Source organism: Grammomys surdaster, unplaced genomic scaffold (genome assembly GCF_004785775.1).
Source record: "Grammomys surdaster isolate TR1022 unplaced genomic scaffold, NIH_TR_1.0 126278, whole genome shotgun sequence".
Taxonomy (NCBI): domain Eukaryota; kingdom Metazoa; phylum Chordata; class Mammalia; order Rodentia; family Muridae; genus Grammomys; species Grammomys surdaster.
The window spans coordinates 4337629-4362906 of NW_021621078.1; the positions used below are offsets into that span (position 1 = coordinate 4337629).

The window sequence follows — 25278 nt, forward strand, 5'->3', positions numbered from 1 at the left end:
AAAAAAAAAAAAAAAAATTGAGCCTGTCAATGACCCCCACACTGTGGAGGCTGAGGAGGGAACATCAAGCGTTCAAGGCCAGTCTGGGATGCATCCCAAGACCCTGCTAAAAATAAATAAAAAAAATAACAAGTATATTATGCCAGGTATATAGGCACACACCTTTAACATGGCAAGTTCCAGGCCAGCCAAGGGTACACAGTGGGACCCTGTGTCAGGGGAGTGAAGTGAGCAACTGGAGTTTATCACTAGAAATAGAAAGATGGTCCATTTACAGAGAATCTGTTCTTATGTCTAGCATTTTAAACAAGAAAACTGTATTATATCAATTGATGTAGAAACAGTCTTTGTTTCAGTCTCTTTTTTTTTTACTTAGCATAAAATGTGTCTTTATAAAAATCTACTGAGAAGTTTTAAGTGAATTCCCTTAAGATAATGAACAAGACAGAATGAGATGGAACACAGCAGGAATTACATAAAGTCAGATGCATGCACACTGCTGAGTTTTATAAAAGATTCACACTTATCCTCAGTGAAGGTGCTTATGCTGACTGGAGGTCTTGAAGCCCCATCTTATTACGTCTTCTCTAGGTTATTTAATAGAAGAATATATTTAGCTTTCAAGGGTACTTATTTATATTTATTTATGTATGTGAGTGCCCTGCTGCATGTACACCTGCATGCCAGAAGAGAGTATCGGATCCCTTTCCAGGTGGTCGTAAGCCATTAGATGGTGCTGGGGAAAGAGCTCAGGACCTCAGGAAGAGCAGCCAGTGCTCTTACCTGCTGAGCCGTCTCTCCAGACCCAAGGATCCTGTTTTGTTTTGTTTTTTAACGTGTGTATGCCTGTGCATGTTCATACATGCGCTGGTATGTTTGGGTGGATATACATATATATGCGTGTGTATGAGTCCATGTAAAGGCCAGAAAACAACCTCATATGTCATCATCAGAATATCTTGCCTGCCTCATTTGAGAGAAAGTTTCCCATTGACCAGAACTCACCACTTAGGCTAGGCTGACTGGCCATCGTGCAGTGGGGGTCCTTCTGTCTCCGCCTCTCTAGTGCTGGCATTAAGAGGACAGCACATGACCCTACCCAGTGTTATGGGGTTTGAACTCATATCTTCATGCTTGCAAGACCAGCACTTCAGTGGTGGAGCCATCATGCCAGTCTTCTGAGGGACACGGCTAAAAACTCTATACAAGTTGTTTCAGTTTTAAGTAGAGTTGGAAGTTACCACACAGTCTGTCTCTGGGGGAGGGCAGGGGAGGGCAGGAACGGAAGCAGATGCCATGCAGGAGCACTGCTTACTGACCTGCTCCAGGCTCACACTTACCCATCTTCCTTATGCCACCCAGAACCTGCCCAGGAGTGGTACCATACACAGTGTGGTAGGCCCTCCCACATCAGTCAACAATCAGGAAATTGCCACAAACATGTCGACAGGCCAGTCAGAAGGCAGTCCCTTAGTTGAGCTTCCTTCTTCCCAGGTGTATCAAGTTGACAACCAACATTAGCCATCCCACTACTCTCTTTAGGTCTTATTAGTTAAACTTCTTTTAACCAACTTCTCCAAGTTAGATGAAAACTGTTAGCAATAATTGGTAACAGTAATTAGAAGTTTGCTATGAGTGTGTTCTTGAGACTTGTCATAAATACTTTTTATATTCTGCTCATAAAAACAGTTATTATTACTAGTATTCCTTTTTCTCCATGGAAGATGGAGGATTGCATAGATTAAATAATAATATGCTTTTGATTATAGGCCCCATCTTCACAACTAAGTTTCTTTTTTTCCCCTTGTGTCCAAAGTAAAAATGGTTTATTAGTGACAGTGCACAAGAACAAAAGAGTACATATCACAGATGGCATATCCAACTCCCAGGGATGTTCATTTCTTTGGTATAAAGGAGCGAGTAAAGGGAAAGCCAGGCAGTGCTAAGGGTCTGCATCATCATCTTCACAGGAAGAAACTCAGGGGCCCGTTAGTGGCAAGCTGGTTCTCTAGATTGTTAGGTCGGAGCACAGGTAAGGCCACTTCTGGGCGCTGCACTCTGCCGAGCCCTTCAGTCATCTCCATTGCACAGGTACAGCAGCGCCCACAGCCACCCTTGGTGTCCTGCTGCATGTAGTGCTTACTTTTGAATTCAGGTCTGATTTTCAACATGTCCACCTCACTTTGGGAGACAGTAATTCTAATCAGCACCTTGTCTCAATTCCCCTTGCCCTTCATGGAGTCATACAGCCAGTCAGCAAGGTACACAGTGACTTGTTCTGTACGTACTGGACCAGGTTCAGGAATGCATTTCCAGGTCTCCTTCAACCTACTTCTTGATGGTCTCCAGCATGCCGTAAGAGCTGTTGCTCTTGTACCTTTCGAACAGTTTATAGAGGTGGCACACAGTGGTCTTGGTCAAGATGCTTACCACTTGGTGACATCAGTTCTATTGGTCTTTGCCCCAGTATCGTAGAGCTCCGAGGCATCTTGGTCAGTCAGGTTGTAGTCACTGACTGAACCATCTTCTGCTCTTCTTCCCTTGGCAAGGGCAACCCTCAGCTTGCAGGTGTTTCCAGGTGTATTGGAAATGGCATCCTTCTCCAGATTGGTCTTGTATGTCTCCTGATACAGTCTCTTAAACCTCCAGCAGCTCCTGGTTGGTTCTTGAGCAGATGATCTCGATGAGGGAGCCCTTAGTCAGTCTCCAGGCCCTTCACAGAGGCTTTCAGTACAGAAGTGCCGTACTGGGCAGGTGTCTCCAGGTAGCCAGATAAGGCTGACTTCAGCACTGATAGGCGAAGGCAAAGCCCTGTTTCTGCACATTGCTGTGGTTAATCGGAATGTTGATGATACTTGACCTCAACCATTAGTTTGGTCTTGACATCATCTCAAGGTTCAGAGTATCCCTGTTGGCATCAAAGTTGTTATAGGCTTTAACTGACCCATAGGCACTTGGAGATGTGGAGGGATCACCCTCTATGCTAAGCTTGCAAAGGATTCTCTGAACAGTAGACTTTTTTTTTTTTCCTTTTAAATCTGGGCCAGGCAGCTAGCACTGAAAGTTGACTCTAGGGCAGTGGTGGCTCACGCCTTTAATCTCAGCACTTGGGAGGCAGAGGCAGGTGGATTTCTGAGTCTGAGGCTAGCCTGGTCTACAGAGTGAGTTCCAGGACAGCCAGGGCTATACAGAGAAACCCTGTCTCGAAAAACCAAAAAAAAAAAAAGAAAAAGAAAAAAGAAAGAAAGAAAGTTGACTCTAGAAATAAAATTAAGTATCTTAGCTAAGCATAGAGATGTTCATCTGTACTCTCAGCACTCCAGAGGCAGAGGTACAACAGGCTGAAAATTAATGAGTGGCCAGCTTTCTTATTCTAAATTAGAAAGTCAGGAAAGAGTAGGGAAGGGTTGGGTGTGTTGGCCTGGTCATTCTATTGCCTGTCTCTGGTGAGGTTTAGACTATGAATCTTGGTCCTAAAAAATTATGTTACTCAATTGGCTAAGCATGAGTAAAGTCCCTATCTGAAAAACTGGTAGACCAAAATCAAGCCAACCAACCATGAGGCTTAAGAGTGGAAGAATGCTTCACTGTAAGTCAGGGTTCTGGGCAGACAAAAAACTGGATAGTATTTTTATTGTATTGTGTTTTTACAACTTAGAATCTTAGATGTAGGAAAGCTTAGCAAAACAGTCCTGTCTCCTGCAGGGACCTTCAACAGATGCAGAGGGTAATTGAGAGTTTGTTCAGGTAGCATTTTCCTTTATGTCACCCCAGAGTGCATCCTGCTATCTAGTATACAGTTAATGCAATGACTGAATCACGGGCCCTTTGCTGCAAGCTAAAGTCTAAACCTCTTGATAGCTGGATGAGAACTAAAGGAACACCTTCCTGGGAACCTTGTTCGGCCAGGCCAAGGCCACTGTAGAGAGAGCACACTCATGAGGCTGCCACCTAGCACTTAGAACCTCAAACCCAACTTACTTCCCACATTGGATGTCCATAACTGCATGGGGTCAATTTTTAATCACTTTTTTCCATCCTTAAGCATGTTTGGTCCTCCCTTCTAATGAAAGCCATCTTATTTATTGGACCAGTTTTCATTTGTCAGGACTCTTTGTCCTCTACCCTATTGTGCTGTTAACATCCTCTGACCAGGTCTGCTGCTGGAAGTCGGTGAGAAGCCCCTTTTGAAACCTGCGTGTGGTGAAACCCATTCCCGGTGAGGCTTTGTGTTTGTTTTGGTTTTGAGCTGGCTTGAGATACAGTCTTACTGTGTAGCCCTCATTGGCCTGACACTAAGTAAACCAAGCTAGCCTTGAACTCACAGAGATCTACCTGCCTCTGCCTCTTGGGTGCTGAGATTAAGGCATGCACTGCCACACCCAGCTCACTTTTTGAGCTGGCAAATTGTCTTGCTATAAATTAACTGTATTACATATATAATACATATCTTAAACAACTGATTTTTTTTTCTCCCTTACAGCCATCCCTTCCTGTACTCTACACCCTATCCAGCCAGGCCACTCATGAAGCCGTTCACCTGCTTTGCAGGATGTTGGTCTTTGATCCAGTAAGTAGTATTAACTTTCATGTGGGGTTTTTTTTGTTTTGTTTTGTTTTGTTTTGTTTTGTTTTGTTTTGTTTTTGGTTTTTCGAGACAGGGTTTCTCTGTGTAGCCCTGGCTGTCCTGGAACTCACTCTGTAGACCAGGCTGGCCTCAAACTCAGAAATCCGCCTGCCTCTGCCTCCCAAGTGCTAGGATTAAAGGCGTGCGCCACCACCGCCCAGCCAACTTTTATGTGTTTTTATTTCTGTTATTTTGTGTGTTTGAATGTTGTGCCTGCCAGTTTATCTGTGCACCACACAAGTACCTGGTGCTCTCAAAGGTCAGAAGAGAGCATCAGATTCCCTGAATTGGAGTTACAGATGGTGTGAGCCACTGTGTTGGTACCAGAGTCTACATTCTGGTCTTCCACTAGAGCACTGCTGCTGCTTAGCCATTGCTCTGGCCCCTATTTTTATGTTTATTAAATAAATTTTAAAACAGTATTCTTTTTTTTTTTTTTTTTTTTTTTTAAGATTTATTTATTTATTATATATGAATAAACTGTAGCTGTCTTCAGACACACCAGAAGAGGGCATCAGATCTCATTACAGTTGGTTGTGAGCCACCATGTGGTTGCTGGGATTTGAACTCAGGACCTCTGGAAGTGCAGTCAGTGCTCTTAACCACTGAGCCATCTCTCCAGCCCCTTAAAACAGTATTCTAAGAGAAGCAGTGTGGCTTTAACTAGACTAGCAGAGTCAATAATGACTGGAAATAACAGACCTCAGCTCCTCTTTAAGTTGCCCATGCTATCTCGTTCCATGGATGTTTGAGTATTGACTCTTAGACTTAAGCAAAGCTTATGTCCAGTACTAGGAGACATTGCCATTCTTATAATCTTGATATCTGTAAAAGGGTTTCACACCAAGTTAAATCAAGAGGAAAACTTTTAATCGTTTGAAAAATCGCCCGTTGTATGGTGTATGGGAAGTTTACTCTTTGGGTTGAGATTGTAGCTTTTCTAAATCTCTTTTCTGGACATGATTGTTCTGGACATGTACACAAACTGCATAGTGATATCTGCTGTTTGTTTATTCATCCAAAGATTATTTATCATTCATATGTAGTCCAGTAATTAGTGTCAAAGAAGGTTCAAACAAACATTTCAAAAAGAAAATGTACTTGATAAAATACAAAGAAATCACTAAGGCCGGGCGGTAGTGGCGCACGCCTTTCTTTAATCCCAGCACTTGGGAGGCAGAGGCAGGCGGATTTCTGAGTTCGAGGCCAGCCTGGTCTACAGAGTGAGTTCCAGGACAGCCAGGACTACACAGAGAAACCCTGTCTCGAGAAAGGAAGAGAGAGAGAGAGAGAGAGAGAGAGAGAGAGAGAGAGAGAAATCACTAAATATATAACATAGATATTTAAAGAATTTTTTTAAAAACCCACACAATTGCAGATAGTAAAGCTGTCTTGCTCTGTGGTAAGAATACAACATCTTTCTTATATATTAACCAAATCCACATAGCTATCTTTAGACAAGACCATAAGAACAATTATGGGGACTGGGTGTGGTTGTATATGCCCTTAATCCCAGCACTTGGCAGGCAGATCTCTATGAGTTCAAGGCTAGCCTGGTGTGAGCTCCAGGACAACCGGACTTTTTAGAAAGACCCTGTCAGAGAAATTAGGTGCAAAACTTGTTGGTATTGAACCAGGAATGATGATAAATACCCATAAACTGAGTTTGGCTTGCAGGATAAAGATGGGGTTTCAAGGTCCTCCTTAGCCACATGTGAGTTTGAGGCCAGTCTGGCTACATAAGACCTTAGACTAGTACCACCCATCCTTGACGTAGAGCTGAGTGTCATTTTCATTGTTTCCTGTTGAGCCCATCCTTGAGTCCTATAAGATATACTTTCCCTTCATCATCCACTGAGCACTGAGGATGGATGATTTTTCTTTAATTTTTTGCTGGAGTGTAAAGTTTCTGGGTCTGTAAGCCTGACACTCAGGTGATTAACTGTTTTGATCAAAAGGCCCCCAAAGCCAGAAGATAGGCAGCCGCCTCTGGTCTCAGCCTGCATTCAGACTGCTCCATCCACTAACTCCTGCAGCTTTGGGGTATGCTTTGCCCTGTCAGTCTATGTCCAGGGAGAATAAAAGTTCTAAACAGCCTTCTAAAGTTGCCAGCATAAACACATCCCCTCTAAATGCTGACACTTCCAGAAAGTGTAGCCTATTGTCTAAAATGCAATACATTGCACATTTAAATGTCATGATATTTGTATTTGGGGCCCTGTGTACATCTATCTCAAGGTAGGAACTTGGCAGATTTTTAGTAGAAGAGCATTTCAAAATGGCAGTTATCCTAAGTCTACTCACTCTCCGGCCACCTACCCCTAAATTCACTTGTCCTCCTTTCCCCTTTATATGTCAAGTGCTAGCTGTGTAATATAACTCTGTCTTGTGACTGATTCTCCATGGACAGCCATGCCTATCTGTAGTGTTGATGTGCTGGTCTCTAAATTTGATTTCAGTCAAAAAGAATATCCGCTAAGGATGCCTTAGCCCACCCCTACCTAGATGAAGGGCGGCTGAGATACCATACATGTATGTGTAAGTGCTGCTTTTCCACCTCCACTGGAAGAGTCTATACCAGTGACTTTGAACCTGTCACCAACCCCAAATTTGATGACACCTTTGAGAAGAACCTCAGCTCTGTCCGACAAGTTAAAGGTGAGTACCTTTTGACAGCAAGTCAGACAAGGTGTCTAGTGACATCCTTGATCACACAGTCAGGGATCCAGAGTCAGAGACTCACCAAAGCTGCCCAATGTCTTATCTTAGCTTTGCACATAGCTGTCTGTGCAGAGCATGTGTGCATGTTACGAGAATGATGATGTAGCATTATATATCCAGGGGAAGATGAGCCAGAGGAATGAAGACTTCATTCCTATTCCAAGTTGTGTAAGTGTGACTCAAAATATATTGTATCTGCATTCACTGAATGTCATTCTTTATATAACATATGACATTTTTCAAAGAACCTCAAAGTCCACCAGAGAGAATGGTGATGAGAAAGGGGAACTCTGATAACTTATCCTGAAGATGTGTAAAGGCTCACTCCCTGGGGTGGAGGTTTGAGGGGATCTTGGGTTTAGAAGACTCTCCTTACCAGTGGAGCTTCCAGTGTGTGTAGTGCCTCTGGGGGAGTTCTTGTCTGTTTTTAGCAATACCCATCATTTTGGCTTCAGAAAAAGTAGAACTTGATTTGGACTGGTAAAGGGTATGTGTGTGATTTAACTATCCCAGCAGGCCACTGTGTTCAGATGCTGGAGCGTTAGCTGGGAATCCACACTGCCAGCCTGCCAGTTGGCAATGGAGTGGATAGTGTTTGTTTTCTCCACAGAAATTATCCACCAGTTCATTTTGGAACAGCAGAAAGGAAACAGAGTACCTCTCTGCATCAACCCGCAGTCCGCTGCCTTTAAGAGCTTTATTAGGTAACTATGTCTGCATGCAACTCTCACCACTCAGAAGTAAAGAAAGGGTGTTGTGATTTTGGTATGCAACATATTTCTGTTTGTTTTGTTTTTAATTATTCATTTTACATGTATGTATATGTGTGGATACTTGGGAGTCAGCTTTCTGTCTGCACCACATGTATTCTTGGGATCAAACTCAGGTCATCAGCCAGGGTTAGTGGCAAGCACCCTTCTTGCTGAGCCATCTTCTCTGTTTCTGCTTTCGTTTCAGTTTGTTTGTTTGTTTGTTTGTTTTTTGTTTTTGTTTTTTTTTGAAACAGGGTTTCTCTATGTAGCCCTGGCTGTCCTGGAACTCACTCTGTAGACCAAGCTGGCCTCGAACTCAGAAATCCACCTGTCTCTGCCTCCCAATAATACAGATTTCTAAAGTTCAACAGAAGCTGGGCATAGTATCACATGCCTGTCATCCTAGCATTTAAGAAGTGGAGGAGGAGCTGGAGAGATGGCTCAGCAGCTAAGAGCACTGACTGCTCTTCCAGAGATCAATTCCCAGCAACCACATGGTGGCTCACAACCATCTGTAATGGGATCTGATGCCCTCTTCTGGTGTGTCTGAAGAGAATGACAGTATACTCACAAACACAAAATAAATCTTTAAAAAAAAAAAAAAAGTGGATGCAAGAAGGGAGTGCAGGGCCAGCCTGAGGTACATAGTGAGTTTAGTCCTAGGTTACATGAGACCTCATCTCAAAAAAACAAACAAACAAAATGTTCAATAGGAAGTTGATGCTATCAGTGTCTGGGCCCAGCTAACCACGGTGAGTTTAGCAGTTACGTTTTTTCCAGAGGACTGTGTTGCTTAGTTGTATATGTCAGGTCTTGACTGCGACAGCAGTTAGTGTGGTCTCAGAACTTCTGACTTCCCGCTCTCTTGATAGCACAACGAAGAACACTGGCAGTAGGCTTGAATTTTATCATTGTTTATTCAATGAGTTTTCACTGGGTAAGCTCAAACTAGCCTTGGTCTTGAGATTCTCCAGCCTCAGTGTCTCGAGCACTGTGATCCAGGCCCGTACTCCCTGACTCTCTCTTTGCTGTATGTTTGCATGTTTTGTTTTGTTTCTTTAAGACAAGGTCTCACCTTGTAGCCCAGGCTGCTCTCCTTGTCATCTTCCTGCCTCAGTCCCCTGAGTATACAAGCCTGGATTGGTGGGAGGAGCAGCCAAGGGACTATGACTCTACTCTGGATTCTAGCAAGCTTCATTCTGCTTGTCTCTCTCTTTCCCTTGTTTCCCCCCATCTGGACTCCAGTGGGGAGACAGAAACCACTTCAGCAATGTGGGGAGGTTTTAATAATAGGGATTACCAGTCAAGAGAAGATGTCTAATTTCTAAAGAACAAAAAAGTGGATTGTAGGGGAGGGGTCTTGAAGTAACAACTGGACAAATGCATACCCCCTGTGGACCAATAGAGGAAAAAATTCAAGGCAGAAAGTGAGCTCAGAGGTCCCCTCCCTGGGGCCTTTTTGGAGAGTGCCTGTATCAACATGGGGTTGCAGGAAGTGTGTCAAGGAGGCGGGCAGAACTGGCCCATCAGAAAGGCATGCTGGGCTGCAGAGGAACTTGTGGACAAAGGTGGGCCAGAAGCAGGGATGGAAGCTATTGCCTGATGCTCCCGTCTGCAGTGCCCTCCTGCCCCTCTTTCAGATGGGAACATGAAGCTGGGCAGCAAGGAACCACAGGCAGATCTGGCTCCGTTTTCTTGTCAAAGGACACCCCGACCCCTTATCTGTCTCCCTTTCCTTTCCTCAACTCCCTACTCTCTCTTTTCCCCACAGCAAGGTAGGTAGGGCCTTCCCTGTGTTGAAGCTGTTGTCGCACCAAACTGCACCTGAGATTAGTAAAATCAGTTGTCTTCCATTTTTTCCATTCCATGTAGAAAGATGTCATTGACTTGCATTTTGACTTCTCTGTTGTAAATTACTTTGTTTAATGTTTTCCCAGAACACTCAGTGATCCAGATGATGAGGTGTTGTAGCGCCTTCCCGGTGCCAGTCATTGTTCTGGGGCCCTGGGAGGAAAGTGATTGTGATCCTTTTCTAAATTAGCAACCCTAGACTTGGGGACAAGCTCTACCAGATGTGTGATAACAGCTGCTGGACCCTGGCTCATGCTGCACCAGTGATGCTCACAAGGCCCTTCAGATAGGTCCCCATTCACCAGCACTAAATTGAGAGGCCATTTCTTAAGGGCATTTTCCTGATGGAGTATGAATGACATTATTTATAATAGCTACCCTTGGCCTTATATCATGAAGTAGGCTCCGTGGAAGGCACTGTACGTATATTATCTCAGTTATTTTCCACACCACTCTGAGGTAGGACATAGGATCCTTCCCACTCCCACTAAATAATGTGGCCATCTCCCATCCCTGTGTACGCCACTGAAGCTTACTGCCTCACGCTGGATAACAGATCCCTAAGTGAACCGTTTTCAACCAGCTCAGTGTAGATATACAACCAGAAATGCTCTGCACAGGCCCCTCCAAAAGGAGGGTTACCGGGTGGTAGTGGAGCACCCTGTTGCATGCGCACCACTGACTCCTGGTCTCCCTTTTCTTCCAGTTCCACTGTCGCTCAGCCCTCTGAGATGCCGCCGTCTCCTCTGGTGTGGGAGTGACTGGGGAGGACACTGTACTACTGAAGATGTAATGTAGCTGTCACTGGAGTCTGGGATTTGCATTTCTGGAGGGTTAATCATGCTTGTACTGTAATTTTACTAATGAAGTTTTAAATTAACAACCACTACTTGTATGATATGAATAATATTTAGAAATGTTACTAGACTTTTAATCTTGTAAAGTGGTTGTGCTTTTAGAAGAAAAAAAAATATTTTACCCAGAGTTGCACATGGTTAAAGAATTCAGTGCAGCTGTTATGGCTCACCTCAGAACAAAGGAAAATTGAACCAAATTTGGGCATTTGGGGTTTATGTTTTTATTTTATTATTATTTTTTAATGAAGTAAGATTGTTCACATGTATACACTCACACACAGAGGACAGTCATACATTTTGATATTTGAGCCATTCCTAAAGATTAAGGGTTTTCTAAAACTAAAGAATCTAGAAATTTTGCCAGTGACCAATCATGGAACCACATGAGCTGATTGTGGCTGCGCCTGGGGGATGGGGCGGGAGGGGCTTGCCACCTAGTGATCAAGCCCTGCAACCAGCTTCTCCTTAGAGCCCTGATGGTGGTGTGTGCTGTCTAAACCTCCAATGCTGTGCGTAGAGAGAATGAGTTTGTGGCTAGGAGAGACTAACCCTCTGTTTCCCTTACCCAGTATAAATATATATATATATATATATTTAATCTATTTTTATTAGAAGTTTTTCTGCTCTTTCTTACATAAAAAAAAAAAGAGACCCAAGCATGCATCTTTCATGTGTGTAAATAATTCATTTCTGGGCTAATTTCAAAAGAATCCCAACACTGCTGTATAGAGAACTAGCTTGCACATTTTAGGTCTGTGAAAATCTGTGAGACTTTTCCTGCACTGGACAGTGAAAAATAATAAATAAAAGACAAAAAGAAATTAAAAAAAAAATTACAGCCACAAAGGCACATAGGGAATCATGTCAAATGTGTTTGTGTCCTTAGGCAAAGCTGTGGGAGTCTTGAAATGTCACAGTAGTAAATAACTTATTACTTTTTGACAAATTCTTTTTCCTGCTGGAACACTGAACTCTGTGCATATGTAAATACGAGCACCAATCGAAGGCCTCTACCTCCTGGAGTCACACAGCTTGGCTTGTTTACCTCCACACGCCGATGATGACTTTTTTTTTTTTTTTAAGTTCAATGTGGAGACTTGAAACTTGAATGTCCCTTCCAACTTTTATATTAAAAATAAAAAGACAAGAACACTGAAGAGCGTTTTCACCTGTACGAGGAGTATGAACGGATCGTCTTTAAACTGGTCTAGGAAAAAGCTTGGTGTGTGTTACGGACAGTTAACTGTTAAAGTTATTGTAAGTTATCTGTATTTAGCAGAGTATTTTCATCTTGAGTGATCTGAGCTGAATTTGAAGACTATTAAGTTATATTTGGAAGTTTTAACTTCAATGAAGTAATTATTTGCTGTGAAAGAAACAAACATTGAATTACTAAACAAAGATGGTGCAATATCTTTGTTGTTGTTGTTATTGTTGTTGTTTTTTTTTTTTTTTATGAGGCTCCTGAGAATCTACCCAACCGAAGCATTTCAATTCACTTGAATGAGAAACGTGTTTAGTATCAAAAGAGCCCAAGAAGACACTGGTATGAAAGGTACAATCTCAGAGGTTGGTCAGTTACCGTGGCACACTTTCTGGTCACTTTGTACAATGTAGATTTAAAGTACAGTGGTGAGAACATTAAACGTGACATTTGAAAATGATTAAATTGCTGTCTTATTTCCACCACCAACACCCCCACCACCCCCACCACCACCACCATCACCCCCCACCCCCATTGCTTGCTGTTCCATACAGCGCCTGTCCTGACTTCTTCGAAAAGTCTAGAGTCACATGCTGATGTTTCCACTCTTATCTTTGAGGAAATTACTTGTTTTTAATTCTTCCCAGGAAGTTAAGATTGCCAAGAATGTGTCAGAGGCTCAGTTAAATGGCATCAGAGGCAGTTGATCTAAATATGTACACTAGGACAGCTTGTCCTCATGTGGGATCTTACCTTACTATATTGGATTCAAACACATTAACTAAAGTAGGTTGCTGTGGCTAAAGCAGACTAGTTAAGTCATGTGACTTCCCTCCCTCCCTCCCTCTTTCTGCTTCCTGACCCTAGAAGCCCTAGGTGCTTCAGCTGAGGAGTAAGTCAGGGCCTTGTTGCATTGTAATTCAGACCAGAAACCACACTGCCTAACTTCTGAGCCCGGACAAAATAATATTATATTGTTCTTTTTGCCCATGCTGGCCTTGAATTCGATGTATAGCCAAGGATTACTTTAAACTTCTGATCCTCTTGTCTTTGCTTCCCAAGTTCAGTGCTGGAGATGGAACCCAGGATTTTGTGCATCCAAGAAGCTGCCTCCCAGTTATCCTCCCAGCTATCCTGGGAGCTGTCCTCCCAGCTCATGCTGCTGTACATTCTTGCATCTTCAGATGGCATTTCATCCCTCTTATTGCGCTACTGAGGCTCAAAATCAGTACCTCTTAGGTAAGCGCCATACAACAGAAGTACAGCCTCCCATTTTGAGACAGGGTCGTGTTCCTAGCCTAGCCTTGAATTTAGGACCTTCTTGCCTCAGCTTTCCCAGTAGCTTGGATTAAAGACTTGGGCAGCCAGGCCCAGCTCAAAACAACTGGGTTTATTTCCTCCAGATATGGGAAACTTGACTGTTCATATTTTGTTGCTGGTTTGGTATTTTGTTTTGGTTCGAGATCAGCCCTCTCTGGTTTTAGCTCTGGCCCACTTAAAATTCACCACTTAGACCAGACTCTCCCTGAGTACTGGCATGAGCTACCACGTCCAGCTACACAGAAGCATTTTAAAGTGCACATTTAACTTCGAAACTAACGTTCTTCACAAGTAAGTAGAAAGAGCATGTTGATTTCTTTTTACTGGGACTTGCTTATTGATCCAAGGGAGTCGTGCTTTGGGTGTTTGTCTGACGTAATTGGGAATTGCTAAGGCTTTGAAAAGGGTGAGTATGGGCAGTGAGTTAGCGCTGTAGTCAGCCGCAGTTACTGCAGTATAAGATCCTGGAGATGATCTCTCTTTTGAATTTTTTTTTGTAGTATATCACTTAAAATGTTACTTTTATACTAAAATCATCAAAGCCCAGAAATGGTTTAGTGGTTAAGAACACCTCGTGCTTTTCAAGAAGATCAGAGTTCAATTCCCAGGTCCCACATGGGGCAGTTCAAATACCTGTAACTCCAGCCCTTGGTGGGGATCAGACTGTTCTAACCTCAATGGGGACCTGGACTTACATTCACAGACCTACCCACACATCCATAATTAAAAATAATAAATCCCTGAGGCTGGAGAGATGGCTCAGTGGTTAGGAGCACTTACTGTTGAAGAAGACCTAAGTTTGTTTCCTAGCACCCATGTGATAGTTCACAACTATCTATAATTCCAACTCCAGAGAATCCTATTCTGCCTTCCAAGGCCACTAGGCACTCACACAAAGTGCATATACATATATGCAGGCAAAATATCCATACATTAAATAAAAATAAACGAATCTTTAAAAGGGGGTGGGGGTTGCTAGCTGTGTGGTGGTGGCATACACCTTTGATCCCAGCCCTTAAGGAGGCAGGGGCAGGTAGATCTGAGTTAGAGACCAGCCTGGTCTACAGAGGGAATTCTAGGACAGCCAGGGCTACATAGGGAAACCCTGTGTTGGGGGATCAGGGGGAGGCGTGTCAGTGCTGGAGAGGTGACGTAGTGGTTAAGAGCACTTCTCCTAATAGTCTAAGCCTTGTAGCTCCAGTTCCAGGGCCTCCATGGCACCCATCCACATGATATATATTTAAAAAAAAAAGAAGAAGAACAACATTAAAAAATAGATTGCATAAAAGTTGAAACTAAGGCAAATAAATTTAGCAAAAGTCTTTAGTATTAACTATGCTTCAGTAAAGGTGGTTCTGAAGATGGATGTCAATTTTTTTTTTCCTGTTGTGATTTTTTTTTTTTTTTTTTTTTCAGAAAAGCCGCTGACAAAAGTCACCTCTAGGAGAAAGAATTTATGTCTACCACAGTCCATAGTGGCAGGGCAGTCAGAGCAGCAGGAGCTGGAAGCAGAGCACCATGAATGCTTGTGCTCAGCTTTCTCCTTTTTATACCAGCCAGCACTCAAGCCTAGGGAATGGTGTCGCCCACTTTCAGTCTTTCAGAGTCTTTCCACTTGAGTTTGACCTACTCAAGATAGACATATAGGCATGCCCAGAGGCTGACATATCCTAGACAGTCCCTCCAGAGTGTGAAGTTTGTTTCTATATGATTTTACAGCCTGTCAAATTGGCAACACTGCCCATCATGGTATTATTTAACTTAAAGAAGAAAAGCAGCTGAATGTAGTGCTGCAAGCCTCTAACTACTTCAGGAAGATCGTGTGTTAAGGCCTGCTTGGGCTATGTAATGAGTTTGAAGTCACCACATGTCAAATTTTTAAAATTTTTTTTTACAAGGGCCTGAAGTTGTATTATTGGTAGTATTTGACTAATAGCACAAAGCCATATAGGTTCAGCCCCCAATGCCAGAAAAAAAATTAGAAAAGCAAGTGGATATGTTAAATACCAGCAAGCAGGAAGCTGAGGCAGAAGATTATAAGTTCAAGGCGAGAGTGGGTACAACAGAGGCCTGTTGATGTGGCTCAGTGGTAGAGTGCTTGCTTAGCAAGTACAAAGCCATAGGTTAGATGCCCAACAACATAGAGGAGAACTGAAAGCAAGCCAGGGGTGGTAGCATAGACATTTAATCCCAGCACTTGTGAGGCAAAGGCAGGCGGATCTCCTTGGTTCAAGGCCAGCATGGTCTACAGAGCGAGTTCCAGGACAGCTATACAGAGAAAGCTGTCTCTTTGGAGGAAGCAAAAAGGAAAAAGAGAATGAACAAGTAAAGTGGTAAAAAGCAGACTGCATAGAACAGTAAAGTGACTGATAGAAGGCGAGGATAAATTACAGGAAGCATACATTGACCTTTTGAGTATATCAAGACTGGGTCTTATTATATATCCCTGGCTAGCTTGGGACTCACTATGTAAGCCAGGCTGTCCTCAAACACCACCTGCCTCTGTCTCTCAAATGCTGGAATTAAAGACATTCGCCACCACACCTGACCTATGGCAGCATTTTTTTTTTAACTAGTTTTAATGTGTGTGCACACCTGTGGAGGTCAGAGGACCACCTGCAGGAATCTGTTACCTTCCTGTACTGTGTGAGCCCTGGACATCAAACTCTGATGTCACACTTGGTGACATATGCCTTTACCCACTGAGCCATCTCCCTGGTCCTTATTTTATCTTATTTTAAAGATAGATTTATTGTATGTATCTGAGTATTCTACATCTATGCTTGTGCACCACGTGTGTCTGGTTCCCCCATGGAGGTCAAAGAGGACATTAGATGCCCCTGGAACTGAAATGATTGTGAGCCACCATATTGAGGCTAGGATCCAAACCTGGGTGCTCTTACCAGCTGACCATCTCTCCAGTACCTTCTCCTCTGAACTTCTTTAACTTCTTTATGTTTTTATAACAGAGGCCAGGCTGGCCTCGTGCTCCTCATCCTCCTGCTCCTCCTCCACTTTCCAAGTGCTGGGCCTGGAAGCCCTAGGCATGCACTCCTGTGCTCACACCAGCATTTCAACTAAGACACAGCCCTGAAGACCAAGAAGATTCTATGGAAGCACAGCTTAGTCTATCTTAAAATTTGAGAAGTGATTTTGTTTGTGTGTGTGTGTGTGTGTGTACATAAAATGAAGTCTGACTTTCTCCAACAGAAGGAAAATCTGTTTTGATTGCCAGGTTGGCCAATGAAAATTTTGCAGTTTATATGGTATACATTTTTCCGTAATTATAAATAGCCTGAGTCTGTAGCCTAAAGGTTCTAGCAAAATATATTTAAAGTAAAAAATTAAAACATGTCAAAAAAAAAAAGTTGCACCAGTGTTGGCAAGGATATGGAGAAGTTGGAAGCCCTGGGCATGGCTGATGGGAATGTGAATGGTGTGGAGTTTGAGAAGCAATATGTCAGTTCCTCCAGAAACAAAGTAAACATAGGGCTCATCTCTGGGTTTATCATTGTAAGAAATAGAGCAAGGAAAATGGCACTGGCTAAGAATCAGTTTTCTCTCAAAGTGGACCTGAGTTCAGTTCTCAGCACCCACACCAGTCAACTCAATACTCCTAGTAGCCCAGCTAAAAAGGGATCCAACACCTCTAACCTCCCAGGGTACCTGCACATGTACACACACACCCCCAACACACTACACTTGATGAAAAGTAATAAATGCTTTTAAAAAGGAAAGAGAACAGTGGCTCTAATATGTGCACACCAGTGTTCATAGCATTACCTACAATGACTGAAAGGTGGAGACCCATGTGTCCATCAAGGAATAAGCTACAGTAGATCCATATAAAGGAGGAGTATTCAGGCTTAAAGTGGAAAAGAAACTCTGGTAGGTGATGAAGTGGCTGATCAGACTTGACACTAAGTGAAATAAGCTATGGGTTCAAGACCAGAGTGGGCTGGAAGACCTTGCCCTCCAAACACAAAACAAAATCTTTCCTGAGGAAAAGAATAAAGATTTATAGTACATATAATGAGGCTTTGTCTTTACTTTAAAAAATTTTTTTTCTGGGCTGGAGAGATGGCTCAGTGGTTAAGAGCACTGACTGCTCTTCCAGAGGTCCTGAGTTCAATTCCCAGTAACCACATGTGGCTCACAACCATCTGTAATGGGATCTGATGCCCTCTTCTGGTATGTCTGAAGATAGCTACAGTATACACATATAAATAAATAAATAAATAAATAAATAAATAAATAAATCTTTTTTTAAAATTTTCTTTTCACGAGTCAGGAGGTGATGCCTGTCATTGTGCTTGGGAAGCTGACACAGGAGACTGAGCTGATAGCAGGTAGTATGAACATGGACATTTTTCCCCATCTCCCCACACACAGATTATATTCAGGGCTTTACATGCGTTAGGCAAGATCTCAAGCGTCGACCCGCCTTGGCCTGCCCTACTCCCAGCCTTTAAATGTGACGGGTGTTTTGTCTGCCTGTGCACCACTCTGTGCCCAGTGCCTACAGAGGTCAGAGGAGGATGTTGCGTTCCTCGGAGCTAGAGTTGTGACCTGACCGTTGTGAGCTGACACGGTGCTGGAAATGGAAGTTAGGTCCTCTGCAAGAGCAGTCGTCCATCTTAACCACTGAGCTGTCTCTCTAGTCCCACCCTTTCCTTTTTTTCAGTTGTCTGAAGCAGGATCTCACTCTGTAGACCAGTTTGGCTAGAACTCAGAGCAATCCACCTGCCTCTGCTGCCCTCCTAAGTGCTGCAACTAAAGGTGTGCACTACCACACCTGGCTCCTGTTATTTTTGCTGGCTATCTGTATTCCTGAGCTTTTTTTCTTTTCTTTTCTATTCTTTTCTTTTCTCTTCTCTTCTCTTTTCTTTTTTCTTTTCTGTTGTCCATCTGGTGGGAAGAATGGCTTCCAGGGACTGGAACTAGGTCATCAGGGTTATATGCAGAGAACTGTTGAGCTCTCTCTCCAGCCTGTATTATTCCAAGATGTTAAGGAGTTTAACAAATGATATATCCCCCGAGTACCTTATTATCTATTCAGATTCTCCAGTTATCCTCCAGATTTCACTGAGAGGCATTTCCTCCCATTTGGGATCAGGGGGTCTTTTCCTTATACTGGTTTTCTTTTTAATGCTAGTAGACAAGGCAGAGGCAGGGCTAGAAAGATGGTTCAGCCATTAAGAGCACTGGCTGCTCTTTTGGAGGTCCTTAATTCAATCCCCAACACCCACCTGGCAGCTACAACCGTCTGTAACTAGCCCAATGGGATCCAATGCCACCTTCTGGTGTGCAGACATGCATGCAGACAAAACACCCATATACGTGCATAAATGAATAAACAAATCTTTAAAAAAATTATGACGGAAGAGAGCAGGCAGAACCAGCTGTCATGGAAGAAGACAGATTTATGTAATCAGTTTGTTTCCTTGGACTTAGATACCTGTTAAACATTTGGAAACCTGTCAGCCTTATGTGTAGTGGGTACAAATAGCAGCCTCCTTTGGAGATGTACACAGCCTGTTCCCTACATGAGTTACCCTAAGGGACCTTGGAGACAATTTTCTGGTGGCTATTCATGTCTGATCTCAGTGTTGTCCCAGTATAGGCTCGACAGAAATGTGTGGTGCCTTTGGGAAGACCCAGGGCATGGTGGCCAACTCATGTACATCCACACCAAACTACAGGATAAGGAATGTGTGGTTGAAGCCTTACATGTAGCCAAGTTCAAGTTCCTTGACCACTAGAAAATCCAGATCTTGCCGGGCGGTGGTGGCGCATGCCTTTAATCCCAGCACTTGGGAGGCAGAGGCTGGCGGATTTCTGAGTTCGAGGCCAGCCTGGTCTACAGAGTGAGTTCCAGGACAGCCAGGGCTACACAGAGAAACCCTGTCTCGAAAAACCAAAAAAGAAAAAAGAAAATCCAGATCTTAAAGAAATGGGACTTCCCCACGTTTAATGCAGATGAATTTACAGACATAGTAGCTAATAGCTGTGAAATGAAATACATTCCCAGTTGTGGTCCCCTGGATAAGTAGCAGTTCCTCCACTCCTGAAGGCTTTACTGTGCTGTCTAAAACCGTCTTAAAGTCATGTTCAGTAATAAATCCCACATCTCTCTTTGCGTGCGTGCGTATGATGAGTTTTTGTAAGGTGATATGAGTGGTCTCCTACTCCATCCCATCAGTAGGCACAAACAACTTGTCTTATTTAGGGTGATAAGTCACATGATTATGTGATCAGCATTGCATTGATTACCAGAGGTCTCCACTCTACCAAAACCCCACCTCTTCTTCCCCTGTAGTAATTAATCTATGGAGAAGTTTGTTTTTACTTTTCTGAGACAGTGACTCATGTGTCCAGGCTGGACTTGCTATGCAATGCAATCTGTCTTTGAACTGGTGATCTTCCTGCCTCCATCTCCCAAGCATTAGGATTACAGACCTGGGTACCAAACCTACATAAAGAAAAAAATTTGAGATCACATCGTACTCTTCAACAAGCGGCATACAGTGGCATCTATTGATAGTCTTTGCCACATTATTTGCTACTAGTTAAGAAATAACTTATTAATGTCATTTATTGTGCACATCTTTATCTAAGACTCTAGCAAATTCAGACACAGAATCACCAGGATTTCTGCATGGGAAACCACCCATACCAGGGGCCTGTGGGCTGCAACCATGCAGCTAGTCTGGACTTCCACGCCCCCTAGTGGCAAAGTGTGGGCAGGTATCGAAATAAACTCCGAGGGAATGGGACTAGATGCTTTGTTGCCAATTCCAAGCCAAGGCCTTAGAACTGGGATGTGACACCTCTGTGCCCCCTTTTCTCTTACCTCATGACCACCTGGGTTTGGCCCTGAAGAGCACATGGCCACCATAGGTGAAGTTGACCACTGTTTTGATCAAGCTTAATTAGAACTTGGGCATATTTACTCATTGGCCAGTCCGTGGCTGCATTCTCACAGGGCAGAAGAGTAGCTTATATAGAGGCTGTTCAACAAAGCCTGCTTATATTCTGGATGTTTACAGAAGTTAATGGGGACAGTGGTGTGGCCTGTTGGGTGACAGTGCCCACCACCAAGCCTGACAGTCTGAGTTGGAGCTCTGGGGTCCACTGGGTGGAAGAAAGCACTCACCTATACACACACACACACAAAGTGACTATATAAAAGCTGCGCATGGGGGTGTGTGCAGAGTCCCAAGGAGCTCCAGTACCCACTGCACATGCTCTCTGACGAGGCCTGAGAGCTGCACTGATCATGGGTGGAAAGATACACTAAGACGGTACTGTGATGGTGTGTCTATTTAGCAGAACAAGAATACTAGATTCACCCTCAGGGCACCTGAGTTCCCCAACCATAAATCTTGGATAAGTTTACAGTATTTGGCATGTGTTTCTTCCTGTGGAGCAGGCCTTAAATCTAATCAGAAAGTGGCTGATTACCCCAGGGCATGTGTGACATTCTCTTACCCATTGACATATCTTGCCACACTAGTCTCAGAGCTCACAGCTGGGTGAGTGTTAATGACTACCCACCTTGACTCCCTTGCAGCCTGCCTAGCACCTTCTGGTAATGTGACAGCTAGCCAGTCAAGAGGATGCATCCTGGTCAGTACCAGCTTGATTTCTCCATAGTCTATGGCCAAAGTATGTGGTATCTTCAGCAATAGTCTTACCATCAAGTTCTGGTAGACTACCAAGAACAGTGGGAATAGCCTATGTTGTTTAGGGGAGGTCTCAGGACACCCCTGAAGGTGTACCTCAAGGGAAAGCATCCCACACCGGGCTATGGGCTTCTTATTTAGCAACCTGTGGCTTCTTATCCCCTGTGTAAACTCCAATTAAACTCTTTTTATGAATTTATGTATGTGGTTTTGTTGGGTTTTGTTGTTGTTGTTTTTGAGGCAGAGACTCAGTGAATTTTGTAGCTCTGGCTGGCCTGGAATTCACTAAGCAGACCAGATTGTTCTCACAGAGATCTGCGTGCCTTTGCCTCCCAAGTGGTGGGATTAAAAGCATATGCCACCATGCCATTTTTAATAGATATGTTTATATATTTAAGAAACTTATAAAATAGTAGACCTCCATGTCACTTTTTCAAACATCCTTAGTGCTAGTTATCCCTCTCCCAATCCCCTCCTCTGAACTACCCTCCCATTTCCCTCCCCAATGAAACTTCCCTCTCCATTACCACCACCCCCTACCCCCATATCACCTTTAAGCTCAGAGACCATTGAGGAAAGGTGACTGGAAACACTGTAAGAGCCACAGGTTGGGGTGGACCAGAAAGGAATCCATCTTTTGGGTATGACAAGACTTCTGCACTCTTGAGCTCACTGCAGCTCCAGTTCCTGCTTATGATCAAGTCTGTTGACACCCAGCATGGAGTGGGAAGTGACTCTCGGGCCGCCCATCCCTCACTGAGGAACCATTGACAGCTGGTGGCTTCTGGGAGAATGTAAGCCAGGTTTCTATAAGAGTGACTCCTGGTCGGTGTGAATGCACACTCATAAACACATGCACACACAGCACAAAATAGAACCAGTGAGCTATAAAAAGGGGGGCCATGAAATAGGGAGGGAGTAGGGAAGATTGATTGTAAAGGAATAGGCCCCTAAATTTACCTCCGCCACCATACTTGAAATGCACGTACCTTGAAAATGCCTAGCAAGGTGGTGGTAGGAGACACCTCAAATCCCAGCACCAGGGAGACAGAGACAGATGAATCTCTTGTGAGTTCAAGGCCAAGCTGATCTACAGAACAAGTTCCAGGACAGCCAGGGCTACACTGAGAAACTCTGTCTCCAACACCCCACACAACCTGCAAAAAGAAAGAAAATGCCTAATGCTGGAAACTGGGTGTCTAACACACATTTTTAATCCAAGCATTCAGAAGGCAGAAGGATCCCTGTGAGTTCAAGACCAGCCTGGTCTCTCTCTACATACTGAGTTCCAGGGTAGCCAGAGCTACACAGTGGGACTCAGCTTCAAAAAAAGAAAAAGAGAAAAAGAAAAAGGAAGAAAGGAAGGAAGAGGAAGAGAGGGAAGAGAGAGAAGGAGAGACTTTTAATCTAAAAAAAAAGAAAAAGAGCCAAATGTGTGGCCCTCACCTTTAATCCCAGCACTCTGAGGCAGAGTCCAGTGGCTGTAAGGTAGAGGCAAATGTGGTCTACAGAGTCAAGTTCGGAGCTCTCTAGGGGACAGCCAGGACACATAGAAAGACCCTATTTCAAAAATCAAAGGAAAGTTAAAAATCAAAAGAACTTCAGATCTACTAAAGGAACTGTAAACAAGACAGCAGCTGTAGAGATTAGACAGAAGGGCCTTCTAGTGGGAGCATTTGGCCTTGAAACCTTTATCTACAGATAACAACTCTGCTAGGTACACTGCAGTTCCATGGACAGCTGCCCACTTGCCGTGCTCCCTGGCCAGATCCCTGCTGAGGCCCCACACTTCTGAAGCTGGAAGCCACAGCTAGGGTGGTGGACAAGGTCTGCACTCCACACATTTGCACAGCGCTGCCACTCCTTAGAGCATGCCAGGCCCTTTTCTGAATATGGGTACAATGATCCCAGGTGGCCAGGCTTCCCAGGGCCCTGGGCCTGGTCTGGAGGGAACTACAAACCTTATGAGGAAGGACACTATCTTGACCCAGGAATGGAGGGAAGGCCTGAACTAAGCGCCACTCACACCCTCATTAAGATTCCAAGGCTAGAGGTTAACAACAGCATGGTACCCTTGTCTTGCTACTTCATGATCTGGACAAATATTGAGTGTTTCCTAGTGAGTTCTGGGCCCTCCAAGGACTTCACATTCACATGAACGGTTTAGAAATGGGAAAGAGGGAAGCTGTACACATAAAACTGAGGCCTGAGCTTAGGGCAAGGGGAACAACTTTTCTTTCAATCCTTACTTCAAATAGACTCTCCTCAGGTAGTCTAAGTTTCTCTGGTACCTGCCTTTTGTTTTTTGCATGTTCGTTTTTAGAGAAATTACTTTGGCTGGGAGGTGGTAGCACACACCTTTAACTTCAGCACTCAGGTGGCAGAGGCAGGAAGATCTCTGTGAGTTTGAGGCCTGCCAAGGACCAACCTCAGCTTGGAGAGGGGTTCTTGAGAGAAGGGGTGTTTAAAAGTGGCCAAAGAATAACTCAAAGTCAATCGTGGGGTACAAGCTGACAGCCTTTGTTCTGCTCCAGACAGCTTTCTGTAGACCTTCAGACAGCTCAGCTCTCACAGACCAAAGACCAGTCTTTATTTATATACCAGTTCAATTGTCCACCTCAGGTTCACTTTTGACTATCCCACCAGTCAGCATTTTTTGACCTTATCCCCTTGACCCCTAGGAAAGGACAGCAAGTACATTTGTCTTAAAATTGCAAATGAATTCAGAGATCTGCCTGCCTTTTTAAGCACAGACAATAAGCTAGCTGGGTGGGATCCAGCTCTGAGGTCAGCACACCTGCCTCAATTTACTCTGTCCCAGGCTGACCTTGAACTCAGGAATCTGCCTGCCTTTGTATCTTTCTGACAAGCTGGCTCACAGTGCATTTGCCTCTGTTCTTTTAGGTCTGTGAAACCCCTCATATAATTCATATCACATCCTTATATTTTGCACAGTTGAGAAATTATATATTTTTTGAGCTCATGCTTTCAGAGTTTTTTTCCCACAGCCTTAGGGCTGTCCTGAAGCTCACAGTATTAGCATTTTTTGCTAAGACATAGATACACCCTCACCTCCCAGACTCATGCTGTCTCTTATTATCATGGAGTCATTAACTTTGGTAGAGAGGACATTCCCCCAGTAACCTTAGCAAGGAGACTATTTCTCCAAAGAGCAACATGAAGTAAAAAATATATTTTTTATACAAACAAGCTTCACACCAACAACCATCAATACTCATGGAGGTCATGTTATGCTGACTCTGCTCCAGGGGCAGGAAACCATGTCTCACTGTTCCTTCCTAGGCCATGCAGGACTCAGCAGAGCCAGCCTGATCTACAGCGTTCCAGGACAGCCAAGACTACACAGAGAAACCCTGTCTTGAAAAACTAAGGGGAAAAAAACAAAACAAGAAAGGAAAGAAGCGAAGAAGGAAGGGAGGGAGGGAAGGAGAGAGGGAGGAAGGGAGAGAGGAACTTTGGAGTATGTCTAAATGTTTTTGGACACTGTACACTCGTTCTTTGCCCCTAAGGTCCTACACAAGCCACCTGAAAGTGGAACTCTACTCTCAAATGGTCATCTATTCAGACTTTGCCCCTGCTGTTATTTCTCTCTCCACCCTGCTCACTGCCCTCCTCACCCTCAGCAGTCACCTCAGAAACTGGCACCTGGCTTTATCTAGGGCTTAGCTTCTCCACAGATGTTCGTTTTCCCACATTCCTTGAAACCAGGTCACCTGCCACCCTGCTCCCCAAGGCCACATCTGAGGTTAAGGCCTGGCTCTGCCCTCACCCACCTTCCTCTGTTGTTCTCTCAACCCATTGGATACTCTGTGGGTTGACAACATTTCCAGAGATCCTCCCCCTAGAGCATTGCAGCCAGGCTGGACAGCAGAATATCCTGACACCAGAAATCCTCGAGTACATCCCAAACTCCTGGCCCACTGACATCTCAGCAGGGCCTAAGCCATTTACCTCTCTACTTCTCTGGTTACCAGTGCCTGTGGCCTCATCTGTCCCTTGGGTCCCACAGTCTAGTACTTCAACCATTTGTCCACCTTCTTCAGCTCACCTTATATCTTCCTGACTACTCCCCTCCCTGATGCATCCAATATGCTTTCCCTGAGCAGACCCCACACTGGAGGAAACAGCCAGGAGACTGGGGCCTCCAGGTCAAGAGCCATCCACCTCAGCAATGCCAACCCCTGTCCTAGTACTATGGTAGCCACCACTGGGCACACAGACTACCCTGCCTAATCCTAAT

General features: G+C 44.0%; 1 protein-coding gene and 2 pseudogenes across 1 annotated transcript in view; 2 read left to right on the forward strand and 1 right to left on the reverse strand.

Annotated features, from left to right (window-relative positions):
- Window positions 1-12472, forward strand: part of Nlk (nemo like kinase) — a 131607-nt gene extending 119135 nt beyond the window's left edge. The window contains exons 8-11 of the mRNA XM_028759195.1: window positions 4484-4570; window positions 7087-7285; window positions 7959-8052; window positions 10658-12472. Coding sequence (XP_028615028.1) covers window positions 4484-4570; window positions 7087-7285; window positions 7959-8052; window positions 10658-10712 — 435 coding nt within the window. The 3' untranslated portion in view covers window positions 10713-12472. The remainder of the gene's footprint in view (window positions 1-4483; window positions 4571-7086; window positions 7286-7958; window positions 8053-10657) is intronic.
- Window positions 2071-4009, reverse strand: LOC114613898 (annotated as a pseudogene).
- Window positions 12473-18810: 6338 nt separating the features above from the next.
- LOC114613999 lies at window positions 18811-18910 on the forward strand (annotated as a pseudogene).
- Window positions 18911-25278: the final 6368 nt, after the last annotated feature.